This window comes from Plecotus auritus (assembly GCF_963455305.1).
Source record: "Plecotus auritus genome assembly, chromosome: 7".
In the NCBI taxonomy this organism is placed as follows: domain Eukaryota; kingdom Metazoa; phylum Chordata; class Mammalia; order Chiroptera; family Vespertilionidae; genus Plecotus; species Plecotus auritus.
This window is the reverse complement of record NC_137774.1, coordinates 3,442,580-3,466,037: the sequence shown is the minus strand read 5'-3', so window position 1 is coordinate 3,466,037 and position 23,458 is coordinate 3,442,580. Positions and strand designations below refer to the sequence as shown.

The 23,458-nt window shown below is 60.3% G+C and overlaps 2 protein-coding genes and 1 long non-coding RNA gene across 4 annotated transcripts; 1 reads left to right on the top strand and 2 right to left on the bottom strand.

Annotated features, from left to right (window-relative positions):
- Positions 1 to 729: 729 nt before the first annotated feature.
- WBP2 (WW domain binding protein 2) lies at positions 730 to 8,698 on the bottom strand. Of its 2 annotated transcripts, XM_080679449.1 has the most exons (8): positions 8,551 to 8,698; positions 5,917 to 6,025; positions 4,653 to 4,788; positions 3,749 to 3,841; positions 2,988 to 3,122; positions 2,706 to 2,828; positions 1,910 to 1,986; positions 730 to 1,782 (listed from the first exon to the last, which is right to left on the bottom strand). In XM_080679449.1, exons 1-8 carry the CDS (start codon positions 8,607 to 8,609, stop codon positions 1,729 to 1,731), a joined length of 786 nt encoding a protein of 261 aa, XP_080535575.1. In that variant the 5' UTR covers positions 8,610 to 8,698; the 3' UTR covers positions 730 to 1,728. The 2 variants fall into 2 exon arrangements, with proteins under 2 accessions (XP_080535575.1, XP_080535576.1); XM_080679450.1 differs by lacking the exon at positions 2,988 to 3,122.
- On the top strand, positions 7,378 to 15,627 carry LOC308253740. Its single transcript, XR_013961154.1, has 3 exons — positions 7,378 to 7,487; positions 7,943 to 8,059; positions 14,257 to 15,627. It is a non-coding gene; the product is annotated as an uncharacterized lncRNA (long non-coding RNA).
- Positions 15,628 to 18,886: 3,259 nt separating this feature from the next.
- TRIM47 (tripartite motif containing 47) lies at positions 18,887 to 23,458 on the bottom strand. Its single transcript, XM_080679614.1, has 6 exons — positions 22,753 to 23,458; positions 21,637 to 21,732; positions 21,176 to 21,406; positions 20,811 to 21,009; positions 20,055 to 20,129; positions 18,887 to 19,802 (listed from the first exon to the last, which is right to left on the bottom strand). Exons 1-6 carry the CDS (start codon positions 23,431 to 23,433, stop codon positions 19,162 to 19,164), a joined length of 1,923 nt encoding a protein of 640 aa, XP_080535740.1. The 5' UTR covers positions 23,434 to 23,458; the 3' UTR covers positions 18,887 to 19,161.

Here is a 23,458-nt window from a genome sequence, read left to right as displayed (position 1 = left end):
AGGGAGGTGTCTCCCCGGCAGGTGGCCAACTGCTCAGCCTGCTCCACCCCACAGGTGACATTCCAGCAAGGTGACGGGCCAGGCTGCGCCAGGCGGGGACGGCCCGAAGGCCCTGCCCCCACAGGACAGCCGGGAGGGCGCCCCTTCAAATGCTGCCCCGAGCCGGGCCTCTGTCCAGAAGGCACCTTGGTCCCGAAGAGGCAGGAAAGTGGACACTCAGGGCTCGGCTTTCTCAGAGCTCAGGGGAGGGTGGACAGGCCTGGGCATGGACTCTGGCTCCTTCCTACCCCCCGGCCCGGGCACTAAGGGTCACAAGGAGGGTGGCCAGGGGCCCTCTCGCGAGCTGAGCAGCTCCTGGGGCCAAGCCTGGGCCCGGCCGCACTGCCAAGGTGGGGAGCACGGCCAGGGACACAGGACCTCACAGGGAGCCTGGCCCCGCCTCCAGGCCTCCTCTCCAGGGCGTTGCTGGGCGGCACCAGCCCTGGGACTCGGGGGGTGGGGGGGAGCACAGTTGCTGAGTAACCGCTGGGGAATGGAGATGAGAGGCCTTAGCTTCCTGGGTCCAAATGGGACGCGAGAACAAGGGACTCCCACAGGAGGGCACACACCCCCCCCCCGGGCCTCGGAGCCGGACTGACGGCTCTCCTCCCCAGGGGCCACCTCGGTCACACAGAGCCGGACACGGTCCAGTTACTTCACTTTTACTACTTCACATTTTCAGCAGACAAATCAAGGTGCAAACAGGGTTTATTTCACATTAATATATTAACTGGAATTGTTTTGTCAAATAAATAGGGCGTTCTCTTTACATAACCATCTCCTCCCTTCGCGGCCAGTCCAGGAGCAGGGGAGCAAATCTGGGTGCACCCGGCACGTCGCCAACCGGGCAGGAAGCGTGAGGGGAAGAGGGCCGGCGAGGGCGTGGGGCCATCGGGTCAGCACGCACCCAGGCAGGTCCGGGGTGGGGGCAGCGGCCTGTGTTCCAGCCCACCCAGCTGCCCCCAAGTGGCATGCTGGGACGCACACGTGTTCTTGTCCCAGGAGCCCCTTCTGGACGGGAAAGGGGCCGAGGGAAGCCAACCCCAGAAACACGAGCAGGAAGCAGGGGGCTCCCTCCTGAGCCTCAGTTCCGGCCCGGATGCCACCCACCCCTGGAAGCTCACGTTAAAGCTCCCCACGTCACAGCAGTGGCAACCGAATGACCAGGACGGGGGGCACGGGGAGGGGTGGCAGGGGTGACGGCCGGAGGTGCTGGGGACGGAATGTGAGCGGACAGTCAGGCGGAGGGGCCTCCATGGCCAGGCCCAGACCGAGGGCAGGGAATGTGGGCAGGGCTGCCGGGCCCTTGGGAGGACCCGAGGCCGAGGACAACGTGGCCGCCAAACGAGGGAGCTGGACTGCGGCAGAGGAGGTGGCCAGAGAGTCCCTCCGTGGGTAGAAGCTACTAGAGCAAGGCAGGAACTGGGGGACGCCCCGCACGCCCGAGGAGAGCCCCGGATGCTGCAAGGAAGTGCGCTGGGCACGTGTGGGCCCCGGGATGGTGTGGGGAGCTGGGGGTGCAGCTCCCAGTCGAGGGGCCCCTCCCTTCCATCGACGCCCGTTCCTGGTAAGTGTTTTATAGTCAGACCTGGAGGAAGAACAAGGCCTCCCCATCACCCCACCCCGCCCCGGCCCCAAGGGGAGGGAAGGGACGAGGATGAGTGATGAGAGGCAGGAGGCAGGGGGGGTCTACTGGGTCTTCTTATCCTCCGGGGGGTAGTAGGGAGGGGGCGGAGGCTGGTTCTGTGAGGGAGGAAGGAAAGGTCAATTAGAAGGTTCAAACCCAGCCAAGGTCTCCCCACCCCTAAGTCCCAGCCACCTGTGGCCGCCCTGCTCCGTCCCCGCTCCCCACCGCCTGCTCCGCACCCACCGTGGGCATGTAGACGGTGTGCGGGTTGTCCGGGTTGTAGTAGGCGCTGGCAGCTGCTTCTGCGGCCTTGGCCTCGGCTGGAAGGCAAACGCCAGGGATGAGCCTCCCCCTCTTCCAGCCGCCCCGGGGCTGGGGCTGCTCTCAGCCCAGTGGCCGCGTGCTCAGGGCAGGGCGCTAGGACCCAGCTCTGTCCACAGCACAGCCTTAGCTTTTCCTTAGCCCCCCGCCACCTGCCACTGTCCTCCCCAGTCCTCCCTTCCGGTCACCACCCCGCCAGGTGGCCCGGAACCATCTGCTCGGAGCTGAGCAGCCGAGGCAGAGGGAGACCTGCCGGGGCCGGGCACACGGCTAGCTCTCCATCCTGAGCCCCCACACTGCCGGGGCCGGGCACACGGCTAGCTCTCCATCCTGAGCCCCCACACTGCCGGGGCCGGGCACACGGCTAGCTCTCCATCCTGAGCCACCACACTGCCGGGGCCGGGCACACGGCTAGCTCTCCGTCCTGAGCCACCACACTGCCGGGGCCGGGCACACGGCTAGCTCTCCGTCCTGAGCCACCACACTGCCGGGGCCGGGCACATGGCTAGCTCTCCGTCCTGAGCCACCACACTGCCTGGGCCCCGGGCACACGGCTAGCTCTCCATCCTGAGCCACCACACTGCCGGGCCCCGGGCACACGGCTAGCTCTCCATCCTGAGCCACCACACTGCCGGGGCCCGGGCAGTCACCACTGGGGCTCCCAGCCAGCCTGGGACAGGGCTGGTTTCCCAGGACGGCGGGCAGACCGGGGCCTCACCTGCAGGAGTGGAGGGGACCTCAGGGCCGCTGACCGGCGGTTCCATGGGCCCCGGGTAGGGCGGTGGTGGGGGCTGCACGTATCCCATGGCCCCGTCCATCATGGGAGGTCCTGGATAGAACTCTGCTCGGCAAGAGAGGGACAGGGACCCAGTGAGCGGCCAGCCCCCCGTTAGTCCTGGAGCCGGTCCCACAGCAAGTCTCCCCTCTACACCGCCCTGGCCTGGGTGGGGCTGGTGGGTGGGTGGGTGGGCGAGGGGTGGGCAGCAAAGGACACACTCACCAGGTGGGGGCGGTGGGTAGGGGTAGCCAGGAGGGCAGGGGTACATTCCATTGGCGACGGGCGGGGGGAAGACATAGGGCCCGCTGGGCAGGTAGGAGTACCCATAGGCTCCAGGGGGGGCTTCGCCTCGGGAGGCTGTAAGTACAGGGGAGAGAAGTGAGCTCAGCCTCGGGGCTGGGGAGAGGGTCCCACCCCTGGGAGGGGAGCTCAGGGTCCAGGATGTGCACAGCAGACGTGCCTTATCCCACGCCATCCGCTCCCCCCACACTTGAGTTGACCTTGGTCAGAACAAGGCGAGGGGTCAGGATGGGGACAGAGGTCAGAGTGGGGAGGTCAAGACAGGGGTAGAGGGGGAGAGAGGGGTAGAGAGGGAGAGAGGGAGAGCGGAGGGAGGCAGGCTCAGGGCTGGGGCTGAGGCTGGGACTAGGTGAGGATGCCTGTGCACACCGCTCCCGGTGACTTCAAGTGCCTGTCTGAGGGTTCTTGTCACAGACCCCAACACAGCTTAACTGTAGGGTGTTTTGATTTTGAGTCCAAACAGCTTCGGCCGAGGGTCTAACCCTGCGCCAGGCGGGAGAAGCCAGCCTTCAGGGGCAGGACAGGGTGGTGCCAATCACAGGCTTCCTCCCCACGCCCGGCCCGGTCGGCCCAGGCCGAGGCTGACCTCTTGAGTATTTAAAAACAAAACCAAAGGTAAACACACCCAATGGACAAACACCACACACTTCACTGCCCTCGGCCGGTTTTCAGAACCCTGATACCTTGCGACGCCACCTGCAGCATCCGCTGTCCGAACTCGATGGCGCCCCCTGCCATGAAGGTCAGCTTGTATGAAGCAGCGCCTTCCCAGCCACCTGAGGACGACAGTGCAGCCAAGCTCAGGAGGAGAACACGGTCCCTCGGAGACCACTGATCCTCCCCGCCCCGGCCAATGCCCCGCGGCTGTGGGAAAGGGCTGGTGGACCAGACCTCTGCCTCCAGCCACTGTGCCGGCTGCCGCCTCCAGTGCGAGCCCTTTGCAACCGGGGCTTTTCCTTCTCGGAACAGACTTGCCCTCACACTCAGCACTGAGTGCACCTGCACTCGGGCCTCCCACCCCAATCAAGCCACTTCCCAGGAGCCGGTACCGTCAGCTACCACTGACGTTCAAGTTCAGAGCTGATCTCACCCTGAGGGGCCTAAGGATGGACTCCCGGACCCTCTGGCCTGGTCCCGCCAAAGGGGACCTGTGAGCCCCTCAGTGACAACGCGAGCTCCCGGGGCCGGGGGGCTGGGCAGAGGTCAAGGGCGCCCGTGAAAGAGCCTGCCAAGCAGGACCTCCCGGGCATCACAGAGCAGCTCCTCGGGCTCCAGGCAGAGGCCTTCCACACCCGAAACCGGAACACGCCCAGGTCACAAGCGCTTCCACTCAGCTCAGTCATTCTGCCGCTTCCCTCTCTGCCAAGGCGGTGTGCGCTGCCACCTTCCATGCCAGCATTTCCCATTCTTGTCAACAGCTGGCGCCCAGGTGTGGGTGCTGGAAGCTCACTCAGAGCCAGGAAGAGGACAAGCTGGGACGGAAGGGACCAAAGAGGCCATCTCCAAGGCAGCCGTCAGGCGCCGGAGCGCCTCTCTGGAAGCCCCACGGATGTCCCTAAGCTCCCCCCGACCCCCCGAGTCACCCACCTCCTGCCTCAGCCTTCACTGTCCCCTTGACGTAGTTTGCACCAAACACGGGCTGCTTGATCTCACAGTCCTTCATCAGATAAAAGGGCATCATGAAGGACCGCATGGCATCCTTCCCCTTGGACAGAAAGATGACCTGCAGCGAGAGAAGACGAGAACCATCACCAGCCAAACCGCCGCCCGCCGGGCCATCGCTTCCTGCGTGTGGCGAGTCCACGCCAGTGCAGCGGCCAGCCCGAGCCAGGGCCCGCAGCCAGAGCGCTCCGCGGCACCAGCCCCTCCTGGAGAGAGCCTGTCACAGGGAGAGGCCAGACGTGCAGTCACCAGAAAACCGTGCCACCCACAGGCAGCACGTGAGCACAGACTGCTGTCACTTAGGCAGCGGAGGAGGTGGCAGATGTGGTGTGGAAGTGACAGGGCCTGCAAAGCTGGGGCAGAGGCAGGGGCAAGGCAGGGGAGGAGTCCTGGAGGGAGGTCTGGCCTGAGCTTTGCAGAACCAAGAACGAAGGCGTGGTGAGGGCGTTGGAGCTCGGAGGGGGGCTGAGGGACCCCTCCCCAGACTCACTGCCCAGACAGCAAGTCTCACATCCGCGCCTGCAGAACCATCTGTTTCAAACCCACAGCTCCCGTGACCGAAGACGCCACCTGACCCACCAGACATGGGCGTGGAGCCTCCCCTTTTGCTGCTAAATCCTGGGGGTGAACACGAGGATGCGCTCCTCCCAGCCAGGCAAGCCTGACTCGTGGGCAACTCCAGGGCCTTTCCCAGGAATGCCCGTTTGTATTACTCTGGAAGTCTCTGTCGCCTGGAGAGCTCTCAGGCGAGGCCACTGTGCAGCCTGGCATTCCTCGCTCTGCAGGGCTATGCTGGGCTCTCCGCCCGGTCTGGAGGCTGCGGTCATGCTACTGCATCCCGGTTACCATATTGATCACTCTGACGTGCAAAGGCCTGGAGGCTACGCCTACAGAAATCAAAGGAACAGCCTCTCCTCCCAGGCCCAGGCCATCCCAGCAGCTGCCTCCAGAACTCAGAGCTTACGCAGCAACAGCTCTGGGACGTGCGGGTCCACTGCCCAGGGGTCAGACGGCTGCACCAACAGCCTGGTGGTTCTAGGACCCAGAAGCACGTGGCAGAGAAGCTCCCGGAGTGAGGAACTGACATCACGTGGTTCAGAGGCCACTGGACTCACAAGACTGTGGCTGCCCTAAGACTCACGTCAGCCTGCAGCCACGGCCTCCAAACCAACGGCAAGGGGTGACTCACCCGGTAAGGGGTAAGGTAAACGGTGCCTTTCTTGGTCCCTTTGAAGGCCTCCGGCACATTCTTCATGTCATTGAACGTAAGTTCCACATGCTCATAGGACATGAGGATGCTGCGATGGGAAAAGAGGAGAGGGTCTGAGGAGACAGTCTGCAGCCACGATCCGTCACCCAGGGACCGGACCCTCCTGGAAAGCAGGGACCTGGCATGTCTCTTGAACAGTTTCTTTTTTTAAAAAAATATATTTTATTGATTTTTCACAGAGAGGAAGGGAGAGGGGTAGAGAGTTAGAAACATCGATGAGAGAGAGACATCGATCAGCTGCCTCCTGCACACCCCCGCACTGGGGATGTGCCCGCAACCAAGGTACATGCCCTTGACCAGAATAGAACCTGGGACCCCCTCAGTCCCCAGGCCGATGCTCTAGCCACTGAGCCAAACCGGTTAGGGCTCTTGAACAGTTTCAACATGGCTGCAAGGAAACCATTCCCATGGCCATGGAGTGGGGGGTTCTACTGAATTTCCCAGCCCCTCTACCAGCTGGAGTGGCCAGCGCAGCAGAGAGCCGCCAGGCTGTGGCGAGCAGGTTAGGTTATCTGAGGTCACACCTATCTCCTTCGGAGTCCTTCTGACAGGTGTTCCATTTTCATTGTTTTATTTTTTATTTTTCATCTATTTTTATTGATTTCAGAGAGGAAGGGAGAGGGAGAGAGAGACAGAAACATCAATGATGAGAGAGAATCATTGATCAGCTGCCTCCTGCATGCCCCCAACTGGGGATTGAGCCCACAACCTGGGGGCCGGAATCAAACCTGGGACCCCCTCAGTCCACACGCTGACGCTCCATCCACTGAGCCAAACCGGTTAGGAAATTGTTGGTTTCTTTTTCAATCCTAACACATACACATTCTGAGACATGATTACACCTTACAAAACGGCGGACTTCGGGGTTCCTTTAAACCTGGGGCTTGTAAGCTGGGTCTGCGGGGATGTCAGGCCCTGAAACCCCAGAGGTGATCCTGTACCTGCATTTTTCCTGGGAAAACCTATCGCTTTCATCACTCTCACGGGGTTCATGACCTGAAGAGTGAGGAGGACTATTTTGCACATGAAATTTTGAGCAAGAATTGAAACGTCCAAGACCGTGTACACTTTCTGTTTTCAGGATGAGGCATTTTCTGAAACAAGGCACACCATTATTTAGCAGCACTGAGCCCTAAGCCAGGCAGGAGGCCCACAGAACTGACACAGCTTGTCCCAGAAAAAGCTCACTGAGAGGGGAAGAACAGTCCCGGGCGATGATACCACATGGCATCAAAAGTGTTTTGTCAGGCCAGGGACTGGCTCGAGCACAGAGGCAACAAACTGGGAGCAACGTGAGGTTTCTCCGGTTATAAGATAACAAGGTTGGTCTAAGTTCACGTGGTTCCATTTGTCTTCTTCCTCCTCCCAAATATCACAACTTCCTTCGCTGGGGAGGGCAAGCGGGAAGGACTGGTACGGAAAAAGGGAAGTACAGTTCAGAGAAAAGAGGTCGTTAGCAGGGACAGGATGGCCTGGCAGAGTCCAAGCAGGTAAGATGGGGAGTCAGCACTCCTAGGTGAGGGCTCTAGGCGTTCTCAAGACTCTGACTCATCCAGCATTCCCGGTGGCGGCTCCTGGGCTGGGTGCTGCCCTGAGCTGGCTCCAGGATCTGATCCACCAAATCTCCTCTGGGGACTCAGGTTCCTCCTAAGCTCCTTCTGCCTTGACCAAGAGCTTGGGGCTCAGCATAGCTCAACCAGGGCGGGCTGGGCTGATGCTCAAGGCCCAAGGCGCAGGGAGGCAGGAGCCATCCAAGCAGCCCAGACGCTGGGGGAGAGACAGCAGTAACTGGGGAGGGGGTTGGTAGAAAGAATCGTCAAGTTGGGAGGCCTCTGCTTTGGGGAATTACCGAAGCCAACAGGGATGCAAGAGGAAGAGGCAAAAAACGGCACCGGGGCAGGAGATTGGGTTAGGCGCTTGACAAACGATATCTATCTAATCTCAGCTCGGGCCTGTTTCTCGTCTGAGCAGTTCTGGAATATACTGGAAGTTTCACCTACTGCTTTTGGAGTCAAGATTCCTTTCCTGGAATTCCATCTCTGTTACAGCTCTGTGATCTCAGGCAAGTTACTTGACCTCTCAGTCCCCCCCCCCTCCGCTAGACTCCCTACATGTAAAATGTGTATAATAATAGTATCTGCCCCACACGATTTACGTATTAAATAAGGTAGGAGAAGGGCAGTGCCTGATGCGTAGTAACATAGTAAACGCCCAATAAACGGCAATTATTTTTGTCGAAGGCTCGTCCCATCACTTAAAAGTCGCATTTTCTGGGAAAGGGACTCCAGCGCTAGCCCCACGACCCCACTGGCTTCCTTAAACTTCGTCCCCGTCAGCCGCCCCACCCCCACCCCAGAGCTGATCGTGGAACCCGGCCCGTCCCCCGCGACCCACCCACCTTCCTCCAGCCCCGCCCCCAGCCGTTACCCCCCCTACACCGCAGCCCATCAATCTCCCCTCTTCGCCGATTTTTTTGCCCAGCGCCCAGCGCCCACCGCCCACACTCTTGTCGCCCTCCCTTCGGGCCTCCCGGATCTTGTGCAGCGTTTTCACCTCTCGGTGTTGTTGACGATCACTCCTCCGCCCTCCGAATGATTCTTGTTGAGCGCCATAGTCTCTTGGAAAGAGGTCCCAAGACTAGCAACGCAGTGCGCTTGCGCTCCTCTCGGCCCGCCCCTAGTGGCGTCGTTAGTAATAGAGTCAGCCAATCACAGCTCTTAGACGGAGGCTGGCCCAACCACCTGATCCTGAGTGTCACGTGGTCAAGAGTTTACACTCTCTCCCCCTTCCGCCTAGTTTCGCCTGCATCACAAACAACTTGAAGACTACAATTCCCAGAAGGCAATGCTCCCTCAACCTCTCTGTATACTAATGAAGGATGCATTCTGGAACTTGTAGTCTTCCAGACCATAGGCCTGGTTGATTCACTACCTTGCCTAACTAATCCTCCTGTGTACGCCCCACCTTGTGGAATGAATAGTTGGGCGCATCACAAGGGAAATTAATTAAAAAAAAAACCACTGGACATCCCTAGCTGGTTTTGCTCAATGGATAGAGCCTTGGCCTGTGGACTTATGAGTCCGGATTCGATTCTGGTGGGGGGCACATGCCCGGGTGGTAGGCTTGGTCTCTCTCTCTCTCCCTCTCCATTCCTTTATGAAATAAATGAAAACATATTTTTTTAAAAAGCACTGGACATTTAAAAAAAAAAAACGGGGGCTGTAATCTAAATCTGTGCAGAACAGTCACCTTACAAGGGCATCTTCACTCCACCAACATTGTGGAGCACTTTCTAGATGACTTTACGTCCGACTTGGATAGTCACTGAGTCATATACATAGAGGAGTGCAAGACCCAGTCTCTGTTGCGGGACGTGGTGGGCTGGGTAGCTGGCAGAGAAGAGTCAAGAAAAACTTTCCCTTCATGACATCAAACCCAGACCCTAGCCCAGCCAGCGTGGCTCAGTGGTTGAGCCTTGACCTGTGAACCAGGAGGTCACAGCTGAATTCCTTGGTCGTGGCCATGCAGGGGTTGTGGGCTGGATCCCCAGTAGGTGGCGTGCCGGAGCCCATCAATGATACTCTCTCATCATTGATGTTTCTCCCTCTTCCTTCCACTCTGAAATCAATAAAAAAAGCAAAAAGCAAGCAAACAAACCAAATTAAAAAACAACAACAAAAACACACAGACCCTAACAGGTGGGCGGTGAGAATCTCCCTGTTCTCCCCACCAAATTCACTGTCCGGTGGGATGCGCTCCCACCTCACTGCCGCCTCCACCACAACTGGCCTCCAGGTGGCACTGCTCCCTCTAGAATGTTCTGGCTTTGTGGTCCAGCCAGTCCCCGCAGCGTTCTGGCTGGAAGATTTTAACCAGACTGAATGAAATTAGGCACAATGTGGGGCTAGCAGCTTACAAAATAGGGCTGATTAGTTTTTAGCTTGTGACTTAGCATTGCGTGGCCCTACTGGGCATCTGTAGTTAGTAAACTCCCCCACCTCGAGGGGGATTTATTTTTTATATATATACATATTTTTATTGATATTTTACAGAGAGGAAGGGGGAGGGATAGAGAGTTAGAAACATCGATGAGAGAGAAACATCGATCAGCTGCCTCCTGCACACCTCCTACTGGGGATGTGCCCGCAACCAAGGTACATGCCCTTGACCGGAATCGAACCCGGGACCTTTCAGTCCGCAGGCCGACGCTCTATCCACTGAGCCAAACCGGTTTCAGCTCGAGGGGGATTTTTAAGGGGGAATGTGAGCATCTCACCCCCGCGTGGAGATGCTCATTCATCTTAAGGGCTCAGAGGTTCATTCCAGACAAACAGCTGATTTCCTGACACGTGGTGGCCAGTCTCGGGGTCCGCCTACTTAATTTATCTTTTTTCTTTTTTAATCCTCACCAGAGGATATATATTTTTTTCACCAAAGGATATTTTTCCATTGAGTTTTAGAGAGAGAGCGTGGAAGAGAGAGGGAACGACAGAGAGAAATATTGATGTGAGAGAAACACATTGATTGGTTGCCTCCTGCACGAGCCCTGCCCTGGTCTGTGCTGGTCTGCTCTGGCACCTTCAGTGTTTCAGTTCTAGCCAGAGAATGCCATCTTTGGTGGAAAGGGAAAGTATTCTCACAGCTGTAGGGGACCAGGCTTATTGAGACAGAAGTCCCGGCCCCTGGTCCCTGATTGGTCCATTCTCATGCAAATGAGGACACCAAATCCCAACAGTTGTGTTGTTGTTGTTTTTTTAAAGATTTTTTTATTTTTATTTTTAGAAAGAGAGAGAGAGAAACACTGATGTGAGTCTGAGACATCCATCTGCTGCTCTCTGCACGCCCCCTACCAGGGTCCAAGCCCCAAACCCGGGCATGAGCCTGAGCAGGAATCAAAGGTGCATGGGACGGCGCCCAACCAACTGAGCCACACCGGTCAGGGCTTTTTCTCTTTCTTTTTAAAAAGAATATGGATTTTCAGAGAAAGAGGAAGGGAGAAGAGCCTAACCATCCGCTGCCTCTTTCTTACCAGCAACTTTTTGGTGCACCACCTCCCAACAGTGGCCCAACAGGCACCGTCCTGATTGGTCAGGACGGAGCCGCTCTGATTGGTCAGTGATGAAGATGGGCTACAGCTGTGCAGCTCCAATTGGCTGGGGGGAGCCTCAGTCCTACTGGCAGAAATAGGGTCCCAGGAACTCCTCTGCAAGGGCTGGCTCCGCTGGCAGAAGCACCTTGCAGGCGGGCAGTTCCGTGCTGGCTTCTTCCCGAAGCGCAGTTTGCGTGAAGAGAAATGGCTGCTAAGCTCTTTATTTTATTTTATTTTTTTTGGAGCCCAGTTACCCACCAGGAGCCCTTTTAAGTAGCTATCTTATTTCTCAGGGTCTGAATGAACAGACACAATCATGAATACACAGTGCTGTGGCCACACTGAGGTCTCCTGACAGGAGGGGAAATGTAATAAGAAGGAAGTCGGAGTGGAGAGAGATAACGGGCTTAGCGGATTCCGACGTAAATGTCCAACGTTTGCAAATTTTATAAAAACACATCCTTAGGGCTGCTCCCAGGCCGTGGAGGGCCGGTGGTTCCCAGCACCCACACTGGTCGGCTCAAGGGCAGTTCATTGCTGATCCAAGTCTGCGGCAAAAGCCCCCCGTCTGGGCCCAGGTCTCAGAGCTCAGACCTCTCCTGCCTTCTAGTCCACACAGGCTCTGCCTGCTTCCAGAAATGGCCCCTTTTTGTTAAGCTGTAAGTACTCCTATTCTCCAGGCCCAAGCATCCTGAGGTGTGCTGAGAAGGGGTATGAGTATGCCTGAGAAATTCTGCTCCCCCACCTCCAGGGCCAGCCAGGTGGGGTCCAAGGGGAGAGGGCCCCTGGACAAGAGGCTTCATCTATTTGCCTCAGTGAGCAGAACAAATATCGGTTGCGCTGAACAAATAATCACTTTCTTTGTGGGCCAAGACCTCAGAAAGGTGGAGAAGCAGTACGCCAGGTGGTGGCTTTCCGTGGTGGGCAGTTAGACTGGAGCAGAGCAAGGACGCTGGGCCGGATTCAGAAGGTCACCAGGGAGGAAAGCCTGGGTGCCTAGCAACGGACAATTGTAGGAAGGACCTCGCCCCAAGGGACCTTTCCTACCCTGGCCTGCCTATGGTCGTAGGCTTCGACCTCCTGACCTTTCCGCCCTAGAGCTAACCTCTCGGCCTCAGTGGTATTTCAGCTCCAGGCCCAGAAGAGCAGCGAAACCAGACCAGCTACCCCAAGGCTGACCTCAGGACTCACCGCACTGACTCAGGACCCCTGACCTGGAGGCCACCACCCTTCAAGGGCACCCCTGGAAAGCTGCTGAATACCCTATTGGGAGCTTCCCCGGGACTCCCCTAAAATCTCCACCCTTAAATCCTTAGGACGGAGGACCCAGTGCGCTCTCCCTCCCAGGGGCAGGCCCTCACCTGTCTCCACGCCCCCCCCGCCCATCCCCCTTCCTCACCTTTAGCTCCCAGGGCCCTTCCTTTGCCTCTGTGACTTGCTTCCTACGGCCATTTCTTCTAAGAATGACTTCTCCTCCTCTGGGATTTACCCAGTCAATGTTCTCTTACAGCGTGAGTCTTGGCTCTGACTTCTTTCCCAGCCAGAACCCAAGTCCCCAGGTTGCTGGACCCAGGTGGGTCGGACCCCGCCGGTCCAACACCTGGTGCCCTTCCTGCGGCCGCCAACGTTTTCTCGTTTTTAAACTTTGACCCACAGCAAGCAATACATTTTATACCGAGACCCATACGCCCGGGTGCGTATTTATAAGGGCAAAGAAAGGGTAAAAATCCGCTGGACAAGCGAAAGCAGCCTGCAGTCACCCCGGCTGGGAGGGGAGATGCAGGCGAAGCCTCAGTCACGCTGCAGGGGACCCGCTTCTCCCGAGGTCACGCAGCAGTGGTCAGAGGTCATGAGGACCCCCTCCCTCAGCGACTGCTGCTTTCTTACCCGAAATACCCCAGGCAGGCTTGGCAATTCCTCACCATTAGGGGGTGCCCCATGCTAAACTGCAGCACCCAACCCTCGTTAATCCCTCCACTTGTAATCCCTGCTCAGGGCCAGCAGCACCCCCAGGACTGGCCTGACCTGTGAACCCTGCTCAGAATCCTCCAGAACCCACACCTGACTAAGACTACTTCCCGCCTCCCTCTGGTGGGCCGCGGGCCATCCTGGGGCGAACTGTCCGGGAGCCACTGTTTGGCCAGAGGAGACTGGGCGCCTGACCAAACGGTGGTGGGGAGCTCATTCCTAGAAACACTTCATGCCCTGAAGGTTTATCGAAAAATTGCTTAAGGTTTAAGTGCTTAAGCTATTTCCCCCCAAAAGGAGACTGAATTACATCAGCTAAAAAAAAAAAAAAAAAAAGAAAAAAAAAAAGATGTGCTTTTGGGACAAGTTTTATTTATTTTTTATTTATTTGTTTTTAAGAATAATTTTTATTTAAATATATTTTATTGATTTTTTACAGAGAGGAAGGGAGAGGGATAGAGAGTTAGAAACATCAATGAGAGAGACACATCGATCAGCTGCCTCCTGCACACCTCCCACTGGGGATGTGCCCGCAACCAAGGTACATGCCTTTGACCGGAATCGAACCTGGGACCCTTCAGTCCTCAGGCCGACGCTCTATCCACTGAGCCAAACCGGTTAGGGCGGGACAAGTTTTATTTTATATTGTTCTCCAATATTCTCTATTCTACTTTGTTATTTTAAGAACTTGCTAATTGTTAAGCACTAAATAGGTTTTGCAATCCTCCTCTTGAAAGCCCCCTTCTCATTCCAGAAGAAAGGACAGGGGTGGGATGGGGGGAGGGGGGAGGCGGGAGGGGAGAGGAGGAGAAGAGCACCCACTCAATGGGGCCTGTGTTCCTGGAGCTGAAACTGCCCCATATTTATGGCTCCCCAGGCAGCGTGCTGAAGGGCGGGCCAGTGTGGCTTACGTAGTTCATGACCTCTGGGGGTGGCAGGATCATTTATTTTTTTAAAACATATTTTTATTGATTTCAGAGAGGAAGGGAGAGGAAGGGAGAGAGAGAAACATCAATGATGAGAGAGAATCATTGATAGGCTGCCTCCTGCGCGCCCCCTACTGGGGATCGAGCCCACAACCCAAGCATGTGGCCTTGACCGGGAATCGAACCGTGACCTCCTGTTCATAGGTCGACTGAGCCACACTGGCCAGGCTGGGTCATTCTTTAGATTTGCCCTTTGTTTTCCTCCTCACGTGGTAGGGGACTCAGGAGACTGAAGGCGTTTTCCGGATGACAGCAGAGAGCTACAGCCGGATTGCCGCTTTCGCCAGCCAACCGCCAGGCGCCGAGGGCCTGGGACAGACTCTCCCTCGTGGCCGTGGCAGGAACCGGTCTGGCCAACACCTTGATTTCGGTCTTCTGGCCTCCAGACTGGGCGACAGTAACTAGCCCCTGTTTAACCCCCCGGTGGGTGGCACTTCGTTATGACAGCCCTAGCCGACCCCTGCGGTGGGTTTGGAGCAAAGGACCGCCGTTTGGTGCAGACTCCAAGCCTTGCTTGGCCCAGGGGAGAGGGAGGCTGCCATACAGCACCAGCGGGGCTGGGACAACGGGCATCTCAGCAGCTGCCCCCGGGGCCTTTCAGGGAGGACCACCCTGAAGGGGCAGCTGAGGTCTGAAGGGCAAGGAGGAGCTAGCAAGGCAAGAAGGGTGGGCCAGGGCTTGGACTGGGGGGGCCAGCCTGTAGGAAGGAGTGGGAGAGGCGAGGGTAGGCCGGCCAGTTCCGGAGGGACGGAGCCCGGTCGGGATTCTAGACTTTTCCTGAGAGCCATGGGAAGCCACCGCAGGCTTTCACCTGGGGAAGCGATGCCATCAGATTTGAAAGTGTGAAGTCACTCTGCAACTTAGGTGGGAAATGGGTTTAAGGAAAGGACAAAGAGGATGAGACGGGCCGAGGCTACCCCACCTGCATCTTTCCGGGTAGATGGAGAGGAGCACCCCCAATTCTGGACCCAGAACCAGCAGGGAGGGGCCCAGGCCCCCAAGCGCCTGTCTGAGGCCCCCCCACTTCCCTGAGCGCCCTCCACGTGGCTCCGCAGGGCTGACTCCCTGGAGGCGACGCCCGCCTCCTCCTGGCTTTCGGGGCCTCGGGAGGCAAAGTGGAACCGCACAGCCGGTCTGTGCAAACACTCCACGGCGGACTCGCTCAGAACAGGCCTTGCAGCTGCGTCTGGGGAAATGGAATTTGACAGAGCTGGGAGGTCTGGACCGGGAACCTTGGGGTGGGGCTCATCTCCATAGCAACCAGAAACAGCCCCAGCCGTGCCCTGGCTCTGCCTCCTGATGGAGAAGCAAGGGACTTGTGTTACCGAAATACCCAGGGCCAACACGACCCGCCCCGAAATAGCTCCCTTCCACCTCACCAGGGCCTCTCCTGGCAGCTGCCATCTGCCCACAGCTCAGCCGGCCAACTAACAACAGAATGCCGGACGTGAGGGCCACCCGAGTCTCTTTCTCTCCCTGGCTGCGTGAAAACGATCCGGTGTATCCAGCATGAATTTGCTCCAGAACCCTCAGGTCTAAGAAATGCCAATTTTGGTCTTTTTCCTAAATAAAAATTTATTATGAGCTGCCCTTTGTCAAGAGGGTAAGACCTTCGACCTCAGGCATCTCTGGAGGTGGTGCTGGTGCCTTCCATCTCAGTAGAGCGGTAATCTGGGTTGGCACGGCGCCACAGGACAGAAATCTGTCCTGGTTTGAGCTCCATCCGGCCCCTTGTTGGAGGGCCCTGGGGACATAGGCTGGGGCTTCCAGGGGGGGACACCCCGGCCTCCAGCCCTTCTTATGCATCTTCCAGAGGAGACTGCGAAAGGGCATGAACGCTGGCATTGAAGGGCGTGTGCGTGTGCATGTGCGTGTGTGTGTGCGTGTGTGTTGGGGGCGGGGCTGGGTTTGACGCAGACCCTGCAGCTAAGTGTTGCTAAGTGTTATTTTCCTCCCCGGGGAAACCAGCCCAGCCCAGCAGATCTGGACCTCAGGCCGCCGCCCCCCCCCCCCCCCCGCCCCCAGCTCAGCCTGCCTTCCCGGACAGCCTGCTGCTTGGCCACAGTCTGGGCCTGGCCTCATCCTGGGCCTGGGAGGAGGGCGGAGAGGGAAGGCCCTTCAGTGGCTGCTCCCTGGGAGGGGACCGAGGAGGGGAGGACAAGGGTGGAGATGGTGTCTGCCTCGGCCCTCCTGGGGTGTGCGGAGGGGCAGGGAGTGGTGAGGGGTGCAGGACCCAGCAGTCCGCAGCTGCCAAGAGCAGTGATGCTCAAGTCCAGGGGTCCTCAAACTTTTTAAACGGGGGGCCAGTTCACTGTCCCTCAGACCGTTGGAGGGCCGGACTATAGTTTTTAAAAAAAAACAACTATGAACAAATTCCTATGCGCACTGCGGGCCCGGGACGAGTCGGCTGCTAAGCAGGACAGGCAGCGGCACCCAGCGGGCCGGATACATGTCCTCGGCGGGCCGCATGTGGCCCGCGGGCCGTAGTTTGAGGACGCCTGCCCAAGTCTGCTGTTTGGTCTGTTGCAGTGGTCGGCAAACTCATTAGTCAACAGAGCGGCAAACTGTGGCTCGCGACCGCAGTTTGCCGACCGCTGGTCTGTTGTTAGAGATTCTGGAGTCATTTTCCCACAGAAACAAAGTGCAAGTGGAGGCTGGCACCCTGCCTGGCCCAGAGGAGCCGGATTCAGCAACAGCGACAGCTCAGGGCCCTTCACACTCCCCACCATTGTCTGTGCTGGGCGCCGGCGGCAGCTTCGGAGACCACACATCCTGGGCAGCTCCGCCAGGGGCTCTGGTGGCCATGGCAACGGGGCCAGGCCCAGGGCAGCTCTTCTACAGGCTACTGCAACGCTGGGAAAGGGTGCATGCTTGTGCATGTGTGTGCGTGCACGCGTCCAGACATTTCTAAGCAAGCACACACCTACACGTGGAGCGTGGAGCACGTGTGCCGGACTGGGGAGCCGTGGGACGCTCCTGCATGTCTGTGCCTACGGGAATGGGGGAGGTAGAAGGTTTGGACTACTTGGGGTTTCTAACTTTTTTTTTAACAGTTCCTCTTTTTTCCAAGCAATCTTCAGTGAAATCTCTCTAATTAAAGTGTTGGCGGGTGCTGAGGGGCTAGCCCTGCCCCACTGCCCCTTCCCAGCTGCCAGCTGCCCCACCTCTGCACCTCTTAACTCCTGGTCTTCTCAGAACAGTGTGAAAAGCTCAACTGGATTCGGACATACAAATACAGACGTACACCCAGGCGGACAGGCAGGCATACACACTCACACATGGCACACACACGCATAGACACACAGACAGACACACGAATACGCAGAGAAACAGAAGAGACTTCCCACACGCCATCCCTCCAGTTCTAGCCTGACCCCAGAGTTAGAGGAAGGGCAGGTGTGTGGATACCCCGGAGTGGGGACCACACTGAAACCTGGGCCGCGCCTGCCCGCCAGCCCCGTGCCCGCTGTGCGGCCCGGGTGCCCGCCCCCTGCGCCGGGCTGTGAGGCTGCAGCGCCGGGTTTGGGTTTGCGAGGAAGACGCACGTGAGTGTTGGGAGATGGAATCACTGCAAGTGGCAGGGACGCTGGCGGCAGACTTGACGAGGCTGACTGGAATTCCACCAGGAGGCCCCGGGGGCGGGGGGGGGGGGGGAGGCGCGGAGGGGGCGGGATGAGACAGTGCAGGGGTGGTGGAGGGGTTGTGAAAGGTGGGAGGCTCACAGCAGGTGAGCGGACGCTAGGAAGCCCCACGGGTCCACCTCGCGAGGGCCACAGAGCCGCCGCCCTCAGCGCCTGGGTGAGCTGGGGGCCCTGGCTGCCTAGGGAACGGTGTTTTGAACCCAAAACACCAGGAGCAAGGAGGGCCCGCCCAGAAAAACAACATCCTGGCTGTGGGCGGAGGCAGGGTTGCGCAGGAGGGACTATTTTTAGCCGCCAAGGCAGCCAGGGCAGGACTTGTATGGCCTTGCTGTCTGGCTGCATAACTCACCCATTGTCCCGCCTGACCTGGGCCGGGTGCAGAGAGGCCTCCGTCTGCCCTGGCCCTTCCTGCTGGGGCATTCTCTGGGGTGCCCCTGAGGCACAAAATACCGAGGGAGGGCAGGCTGGCCTGGAAACACTCACCCGGTAGCTCAGGGAGCAGAATTGGGGCATCCCAGGCCACGATGGGGATTTGGGGGCGGCAGGGGGCACCGGGCCTTCCAGGCAGAGCAGTAGAGGCTCTGCTGGGGTGCAGGGCACGGGTCTCCCCAGCCTGGAGGCTGAGCACTGTCTCAACTGCACAGCGGGGCGCAGGAGGTGAGGCAGAGTCCAGAGGACACAGGTCCCTTTACTGTAGATGTTCTGGGCTCCAGCCACACGGGTCAGCTCAGTCACACCCTTCCTGGGCTGAGAAGGTGTGTGAGTAACAGAAACTCGGGTCTCAAGCCTTCTTACCCACGCCCAGGAGCCGTGCCCTGTTCTGGGGGAGGGGGAGGTGCGGGGGGGAGAAGGGGTGATGTCTGCCTTTAGTCCTGGGCATAAACGTCACAAGGCAGGTCCGGAGCGAGGCTGTGGCATTAAGGATGAAAATAGCTGATGGGAACCAGGCCGGCAAAGCAAACACGCGGGCAGCCAGAATGACTGTGGGCTGGACCCCCACGGGAGAAGCCATCTCTAGCTGCCCCTGTCCCGAACCAGGGAGTAGGGCTGCCCCAAAGGGCAGGCACCCCATTTCAGCCTCCTCTTGGGTCTCCCTCCCTCCCAACAGGAATCCTGGGACCAGAGACTCTGTTCCCTTCTCCTGCCTTTCAAGACCGGCTCTTGAAAGATGGGAAATTCTCGGTGGGTGGAGAGCATGAAGGAGTCATTCATTCAACAAATGTTTATTAAGCACCTACGGTGGGCCAGGCACCGTCCTAGGCACCTGCAAAAGGAGGGCTTGGGGTAGCCTGGATCTGTCCCGGCTGTGGCTCTCTCTCCCGAAACAAGGCCTGCCGTGGGGGGCAGTGGGGGGGTCTGAAAGGCACTTGAGAAGGTCTGGGAGGCCAAGTGTTCTTTTAGAAATGAGGCTGCTGAGGACGTGTGGGCCGCGGGGACGCGCACCCCAGGAGCCGAGCAGCGGCGAGGCCCGGCGCCGGCATTACCTCCTCTTCAGCACTGATATGCAGGACTTCTTGAGGGGCCCGATCTGCAGGTGGGCGTCCACGCTCTCCAGGAAGAAGGCGGGCTTCAGCCGGCTCCTGAAGAGCTCCGGCAAGTAGCTGTCCACGAAGCTCTGGAAGGGGTCGCCGAGGGAGGCCGGGGGGCCGCTCCTGCGGGCCCGGGTGGCCTTCAGCCTCCGCAGAAGGCTCACCTTGCCGTCCCGCACGGCATAGAAGGCCAGGGCTCGGTCGGCATATTCCAGGCAGACCCCAACCGTGGGCGAGAAGGCGTGAGGCAGGGGCGCCTCCTGCCCGTGGAACCACACGGAGAAGCCGCGGCCATTCCACTGCAGGCAGCAGGAGTGGGCATTGCGGCCGAGCCGGCCCCGGTCGTAGGGCTCGTGCGGGGAGAAATCTTCAGCCATGACCCCCACGCTGACCCAGCCCTCGATGATCTCCACCTCCCAGTAGTAGGTGCCCCGGTCCAGGGCGCCCTCGCCCAGCACCTGCTCGCAGTGCGTGAAGCGGGTGGGCGACTCGGGGTAGCTGATGGGACACAGCACCCGCTTCACGCCTTTCGTTCCGAACAGCTGCAGGAACTTGTCCGCCGTGTCGCTGTCCAGGTCCACGATGTAGGCGACTGCTCCCCGGGCGGGAGAGGGAGACGCGGGGCTCAGGGGCAAGGCCAGAGAGGACCCCCTCCCCTAGGCGCCCACCTCCCCAAACACAGCCTCGCCCCACCTTTGCAGCCAGCACTACTCAGCCCTGCTGGAGAGCGCCCCATGAGCTGGCCTAGTTCACCCCATGGACAAGGGAGGGAGTCCAGGGCCAGGCCAGCCCTGCGGCCATCAGAGGACCCCGTGTGCAGAGGGCCGAGCCCAGGTGTACTCACACTTGAGGAAGTAATCCCGGGGCGCCTCACTGTCCAGGTGGCTGCTGTTATCTGGGTCCTGGGACTCAGCATCGGCTGCAGAGAGGAGACAGCGGAGGGGTCTCGCCAGCTACCCGGGACCGGGCTGCTCCGCAAGGTGCCCCTTCCAAAGCCGTGACCCCAATTCCCTCTTCCCCCAATTCCTCCCAGCAGCCCGAGCCTCCTGGGACAGGCATACCGCCCAAATAGGGTACCCTGTGTTCACATGTATGCCCGGTCCTCGGAATCTGCCCTCTGCCCCCCTTGCCCCCGGACCCCAGCCCCTCTGAAGTGGAAGGGTGGGCGAGGAGAAGCCCCCTCCCGCCCCGCCCTGTCCAGGGGTCCTCAAACTACGGCCCGTGGGCCACATGCGGTCCGCCGAGGACATTGATCCGGCCCGCCGGGTGCCGCTGCCTGTCCTGCTCAGCAGCCGACGCGTCCCGGGCCCGCAGTGCGCACAGGAATTTGTTCATAGTTTTTTTTTAAACTATAGTCCGGCCCTCCCACGGTCTGAGGGACAGGGAACTGGCCCCCTGTTTAAAAAGTTTGAGGACCCCTGCTGTAGGCTATGGCCAAAGCGGCTGACTGGTCATTACGGGGTGGTGGCTCCAGTCACTGGCAGGATTTGGGTTCCGCCCAGCAACAGGCAGTTTCCATCCTCTGCTCCTGGATGGGCACCGGGCCTGGGGGCCTGGGAGGGAAGCCTGGGGAAGGTGAGTCACTTGGAGGGGCACCCACCTTCTGGGCCCGGCTTGTGCGGCCCGTCCTCGTCACCGCTCAGCCCCCGCAGCTGTCCCCACTGGCTGGCGCAGGCCGCGGCCAGCACCTCCCTCACCGCCTTCACAGCCTGGGATGACTTAGTGAAGCCGAGTTCCCGCGGGGGACCAGGCCCGGGGCCGCACCCCTCCTCCAGGGCCAGCCTGAGTGCCAGCAGCTCCTGTGCCAGATACATGCCCATGAAGGCCCCGCGAGCCACAGTGCCTCCCAGCGGGGGTGAGACAGCCCAGCGGGGAGCGGGCACAGCCCTGAAGGCTCGGGCACCCGCTGCCTTCTCCTCTCCCCGCCTCCCGCCCGCCCTCTCCGGTCCCAGCTGCGGCCCTCACCTGCAGAAAGCTCACGGAGTCGGCCTCGGGGACCTGGCTGAGGTTGTGGCGGGCCCGGCTCAGCCTGCTGCGCTGCTCCTCCTGCCGCCGGAGGTCGCCCTGGGAGCGGCTCAGCATGGCGGCCTCCCCCTCCTCGATGAAGCCCAGCACCTCCTTCTGGAACTCCTGCAGGGTGGCCGCAGCCTCCGCAAACAGCTGGCTCACCCTCTCCCGCTCAGCCACGGCTGCGCTCTGCACCCCGACAGTGGGAGCGGCGGGGAGGGCAAAGAACATCACTGTTTGGGCCCCATCCTTCCAGACCCCACTCTCCCACCCCACCCTCTGGGAGGGACAGAGGGACCCCCGGAGCCGCCCTGGGTCTGTGCCAGGTCGGGGGAGACAGTGGGACTGGGCAATGCGCTGCGAGCTCACAGTGCCAGGAGCCTCCTGCAGGAGGGCACGGGGTCAGGGTCGGGGCTGACCTTGATGAGGGCCACGGTCCGCCGGGACTGGGCGATGCCGGCACCCAGCTCATCCATGCGGTCCTCCACGGCACTCAGCACTTTGGGCTGCTCGGCCTGTGGGTGACAGCCTCATGAGTACGGAGCCTGGCAGCGGCCACAGCCTGCCCTGGGGTCCCAGGCCTCACCCTGGGGCAGGGCAGGACAGGGGCGACGTGGGGGTGGTATCGGTGCATCGGTGGACTGGGAGTGGCCGTGATGTCCCACAATATGCCAGAGGGCATGCCTCAGGCCGAGGCAGGTGCCGGTCCCAAATGCCCAGGGAGAGACAGACTGGCTGGGGGCTGTCTGCCTCCCCTCTCTGACCAGTGGGCAAGTACAAGGCCATCCGTGGTCCTCAATACCACATTCATTTGAGAACTTCCTTCAGTGGAGAAGAGGCAGAGAAGGGAGGGAGTAGGGGCCGCACAAGAGGCCATTCAGCTGTCCTTGGAGACCCCTGTCCCCAAAGAGTCCGTGTCCCCAATCCAGGCCTTAAAAATGGGGATTCCAGGCAGATCCCCGGGGTCTGATGAGTCACGGTGGCTCAGGCTGGAGAGACGGAAAACCCCAAGGCCAAGGCGCCAAGACCGGGCTGCAGGCCAAAGGAAACTGGGGGCGGAGGCAGCGGGAAGGACCGCGCGGACATGGTCCCACCGCTGGCCGGGCCCAGCCAGACAGAGGGGTCCGTGTGCTCCTCCAGCCGCGCGCCACACCCATCTAAACCCGCTGCCTCCGCGCTGGGCCAATCTTGAGCCCGGACCCGCATGCCCTGGTCGGTCTCATCAGCCGCGCTGCGGGAGTCAGCTGCCCAGGAGCCGCAGGGCCTAATCCAGATCCCTCCTGCCTTAGACCCCCATGGGCCCGCCTGGGTTCAGGCCCCCTGCCCACCCTCCGCGTCCTTTTCCCGTTCTCGCTGGGTCCCCCCATCAGCCCATCCCATCGCGAGCGGAAGACATTGTCGGGGCTGGAAGGGACAGCAAAGATCCTCAACTTACAGGAGAACATTAACAAAATGGGGAGGATGGGGGGCGCGGGGCGACCCATGACCCTCGGCCCGCCCGCCGTGACCAGCAGTGCGCGGCGCCTGCGCCCCACCTCCTGGAGCGCGCGCTCCTGCTCCAGCGGCACCAGCTCGTGGCCGCGATGCTCCTGGGCGGCGCAGGCCTCGCACAGGCACAGGCGCTCGGCGCGGCAGTAGCGCTCCAGCGGCCGCAGGTGGCGCGGGCACAGGCTCTCTTCCAGCCGGCGCAGCGGCGGCACCAGGCGGTGTCCGCGTAACGCGGGGCTGCGTTCGTGCGGACCCAGGTGCGCGGGGCAGAAAGAGGCGAGGCAGGAGAGGCAGGAGAGCGCGGCGGGCAGGGCGGCGCCCTCGGGGCACGCGTCGCAGCGCACCGGCTCTTCGCCCGCAGTCCATGGCTCGGGCGCGCAGGGAGCCGACGGCTCGGGGGCGCTGGGCGGCGCGCTGGGTGCCGCGGGTTCGGGAGCGGGGGCCTGGGCCGAGGCCCGGCCGGGCCCGGGCCCGGGGCCCGAGCCCTGGCGGAGCTGCAGCAGCTCGGACAGCGTGTGGTTCTTGCGGAGCTGCAGGCCGTCGGGGAAGGGCTCCTGGCACAGCGGGCAGCGGGCTGCGCCCCCGGGGGCGCCGGCTCCGCCCGTGCCGCGGTGCGGCCAGAGCGCGCTCAGGCAGGCGAGGCAGAAGTTGTGGCCGCAGGGCAGCGTCACCGGCTCCCGCAGCGGCTCCAGGCAGATGGGGCAGCTGAAGGGCCCGCTGCCGTCCATGGCTCCGCGGCCGCCCGGCACCGCC